Source organism: Emydura macquarii, unplaced genomic scaffold, assembly GCF_026122565.2.
Source record: "Emydura macquarii macquarii isolate MOO-44397 ecotype Brisbane River unplaced genomic scaffold, CSIRO-AGI_Emac_v2 contig_1477, whole genome shotgun sequence".
Classification (NCBI taxonomy): Eukaryota; Metazoa; Chordata; order Testudines; family Chelidae; genus Emydura; species Emydura macquarii.
Window position 1 is genome coordinate 14565861 of NW_027131614.1, and position 3994 is coordinate 14569854.

Below are 3994 nucleotides of genomic sequence, written 5' to 3' on the forward strand. Positions count from 1 at the left end.
TTCACACGTTCTTTAAATCAGCCCAGAGTATTTTAATTTAAATCATCATCCACACTCAGATTCATTTACATACATATTGCGAGCAATTAAATTATATCTTTGAAAAAAAAAAAAAAAAAAAAAATCAGCGCCTGGGAAAAGATGAGCTTGGCAAATGTGTTTTCCCCCCTCCTAGGAGCTATTGCTCTGATGCCTGGTAAAAGTAACTAGCTATTACCCTTCCGAATGTAAAGAATCCCCTTTAAAAAGCCAGTTAATTCAGAATTAAGAATACACCTTTCCTGTCATTTTTGGACTGAAGCAATTTATTAAAGCTCAATTGAAATACAGGGATGATGCAACTTAAAACCCAGATGACCTTTCTTAAACCTAAGCGGCTCTGTTACAGCACTAGTTCTGTGTATACCTTGTTGGCAAATCAACGTCTTCAAACACTTGGCACACAGTTTAAATTAATCCATAAAAAACAGAATTTTAGAAGCATTTAAAAAAAAACTGCACATAAGACCCGTGACCTTAACACATGATAAATATTGTTGGCGTGGAAGGGCCATCGAAAGAATAACAAATAAATATCCGGTCTGGTTTATACAGCATTGCAACGTGGAAAGAACCAAGGTGCACATAAATATTTGTTTTAAAAATGCAAACACTTCCAGCCACCCGGAGGAGGTCGGTTTCTCCCCCTCTCGCTCTCTTTTCAAATCACACTCGGCCAAACTTCGCGCATTTTCACGGGAGCAAAGTTCAGAGACAGACAATAAAAAAACTCAAGTCTTTCGGAGCAATGGCCCAGCCGCCGTGTTTCGCGTGGGGTTTAAAGAAGACGTGGACGGCTCAAGTTTGCTCCTTGCCTGGCTCAGAAGCCAAAACTGCCTCGCAAAGTGCCCCCCTGTGATCTGGCTGGGTGAACATCCGGCTCCAGCCACCCCCCGGCCGCAGCGCGCTTTGGCGGAGTTCTGCAGTCTCAGGAAGCAGGATTTAGACACATCAGCTGGGGGGGGGGGGCTTCCTTTTTCCTCCCCCAGCTGCTATTTCTCAGCCTCTCTTTGTCCACACACACACACACACCCGCGCGCGGACACACACACACACACACACACACTGCGATTTTGTACTTCGCTGAGGTCTTGGTTGCGATCAAGTCACCACTTCCACGAGGAACCCCCCCCCCCCCTCAAACCCCCCGTTTGCCCTTTCCCGGGGGGAAAAAAAAAAACCCAAACCAAAACCAAAAAAACCCCACACGCCTAATAACCCACGAGAGAAGGAGGATTTAGCCCGAGTCCTTGCCCCGAGTCCCCCCTCCCCCGCCTCCGGCCCGGCTGCCAGCTCCTCGCCTTGCCCGGCTGGCAGCGCCGGGCGCGGGCTCTAAGGCTTCTCCGTGCACTGTTTGCAGAGGCTGGAGGAGACGCTGTTGAAAAGGGCACATTTCTCCGGGCAGGAGCCGGCAGGGGCCAGGCCGGCGCTGAAGGGGTAGCCGGCCGCCTGCTCGTAGGCACCGAGGGCTGGGTGCAAGGCGGCGGCCGCTGCCGCCGCCGCCGCCGCCGAGCTGGGCAGGGAGGCGGCCGAGATGGCCTGGCCCTGGTTGAGATAAGCCACCAGGCGCCGCATCTCCTCCAGAGCCTGCGCCTGCATGAGGATGTAGTTCTTGGCCAGCAGCAGCGTGGCGATCTTGGAGAGCTTCCGCACCGAGGGGCTGTGCGCGTAGGGGATGACCGCCCGCAGCTCGTCCAGCGCGTCGTTCAGGTCGTGCATCCGCCGCCGCTCGCGGGCGTTGATGTTGAGCCGCAGCGCCTTCTGCTCCTTCGACTTCTTGCTCCCGCCCAGGCCGTGGCCGTGGGGGGGGCCGCCGCCCTCGGCCGCCTTCAGCAGGCCCCCCCCGGCGCCCCCCGCCCCGGGCGAGGCGGCCCGCGGGTCTCCCCCCCGCAGCACCAGCTCGCAGCGCCCGTCGCTGTCGTCGTCGGGGCTCTGCTCGCCGCCGCTGCTCTCCGCCACCGAGCTGCGGCTGGTGCTCTCGCCGTACTTGCCGCCGCACACCGAGCCGGCCGGCAGCGAGAGGGGCTCGCCGGCCCCCAGCGCCGCCGCCGCCGCCGCCGCCCCGGGCTGCAGCAGCCCCTCCGCCTCGCCGGGCTCGAAGCAGCTGAGCGGCGAGGGCTGGCGATCGCGCGGGTGGGACAGGTCGAGCCCCGGCGGCGCTCGGAAGGCGGCCTCCATCCTCTTGGCCGAGGCGCTGAGACTCTTGTGGAACAAGTCCTCTTCTGCGGCCAGGCTCAGCGCCCGCTCCATGCTCCCCTCCGCCCGCCGGGCTCCTCCCCCTCCGGCACCTGCCCCGCTGCCCCGAAGCGCCGGGCTCCGGCCGATCGCGGCTGCTCGCCCGGCTCCTCTTCGCCCGCCGCCTTCCCCGGCGCCTCGGCTTCGCCTCCGCCCCGGCGAGGGTGCTGGCCGCTAGCGCTCACCAGGGGATGCGCGCGGGCATTGTGCGCGGCGAGCAGCCCGGCTCCCACCGTTTAGCTTGCTTGGATTCACCTTCAAGAGATTTCCGGACCCATCAACCAGCCGCCGCCGCCGCAGACGGGGGAGTCTTTTACATCATTATCTCGCCGAGTAGGTTATTATGGAGAAGAGTCGCCTGTTGGGACAGAGCTTTCCACCCAATCAGGTTAACGTTTTAATTAATAGGATTAAAGCGGTAACAAACAATCCCGGCCGCTATCTGGCCCTGAGTCTGAATAGTTTCATTTCCCAGCTCTGAAGACAGGCAGCAGCTAGAGCTTTATAAAAGGCGCCTGCTCCATTATTCTCCCCGCCATCTGTAGACACAGCTCAACGCATATGTTTGCAAGACGTTGTGTCCTGTTAGTAACCCAACAACTGCCTTTCGCTTGACATGTGTGGCGACTTTCACTCGTCAATGAGCACACTAAAAGCCCTGCTTAGAGCGGAGGATGTGCTTTGCCCCCTTCAGCAAATTGCAGCTCGGCACTGCAGAGAAGCCCACTTGAGCACTTTTCTCGACGTGCTGCGAGAGAGACTTCTGCTAACTTATCAATAGAGAGTCAAGAACCGCTCACTCCCGCCCTGTTTACATGAACTTGTAGCTCCAATTGGAGAGAGCTCGGTTGCTCACTGCTGACTAGCCATCAAAGTTCACCTTGGCTTCAGACCAGACAATCATTTTTTCTCCCTTTCCAAACAAATTGAAAACAAACTGCAAGGTGGTTTTGTCACCCCCCCACCGCCCAACTTTACAATTTCCCAGTAGCAGATTTGCTACTTAATAATAATTACGCCCACACGTTGCAATACAAATACAAGCACCAGCTTTTAGAATAAACCAGGTTGGGGGCAAATAATAATAATAATTAATAATCAACTTTTCTACTGCTCAGTCCTTCAAAGATTTCTTCCCGGCAATAAAGATACTTTCCAAGTAACTCAGCAATGTGTGCTGGTTTGTGCATCTGAATGTATCGGATCAAGATGACTTGAGATCATGCAATTCATTAATATTATCCTCCATGTATTTATCTTTCCTGGGCTTCAGCTAAAACTCTCCATCTTAAGGCCCTCTTCCCTGACAGACAGGTTCTCACACTGAAGTGTAAACACAAGTAGTGGTCTAAAATGTGTCCAGCTGATCCTCTAATAACAGAAACAAGCATCTCTTTCTTGTTTCATTGTAATCGCTTTGAAAGCACATGGTATGTAGTGGCAGGTTTTCATTCTTATGACATCAGTAAAAACAATATTTCCCAACACCTCCAGTGAATCATTCTTATGTGGCAGAATTACTGAAGGCTATGACATTTTTGGTTTCTCTGGTTTCATTAAAACCCTTTTAATTGTGTCTTTCCGAGTTGGCCCCAGGTGTTGGACTCTTTTCATTACATTTTGCTCTAATGTGATGAAATTCTAATTCTCTCCTTACCATATGGTTAAATTTCCCCACCGAGAATTAGTTGAAAAAGGAGAAATAATCTATTAATCTCTG

The 3994-nt window shown here is 53.7% G+C and overlaps 1 protein-coding gene across 1 annotated transcript; it reads right to left on the reverse strand.

The window, feature by feature from the left end:
* Positions 1-1236: 1236 nt before the first annotated feature.
* Positions 1237-3994, reverse strand: BHLHE22 (basic helix-loop-helix family member e22). The gene is made up of 2 exons (XM_067553858.1): positions 3932-3994; positions 1237-2646 (listed from the first exon to the last, which is right to left on the reverse strand). The coding sequence occupies exon 2, from the start codon at positions 2287-2289 to the stop codon at positions 1372-1374; it is 918 nt and encodes a 305-aa protein (XP_067409959.1). The 5' UTR covers positions 2290-2646; positions 3932-3994; the 3' UTR covers positions 1237-1371.

Bases quoted from the DNA above. Each gene is read 5' to 3' on its own strand.
- BHLHE22 (XM_067553858.1), bottom strand. From the start codon at position 2,289: ATGGAGCGGGCGCTGAGCCTGGCCGCAGAAGAGGACTTGTTCCACAAG.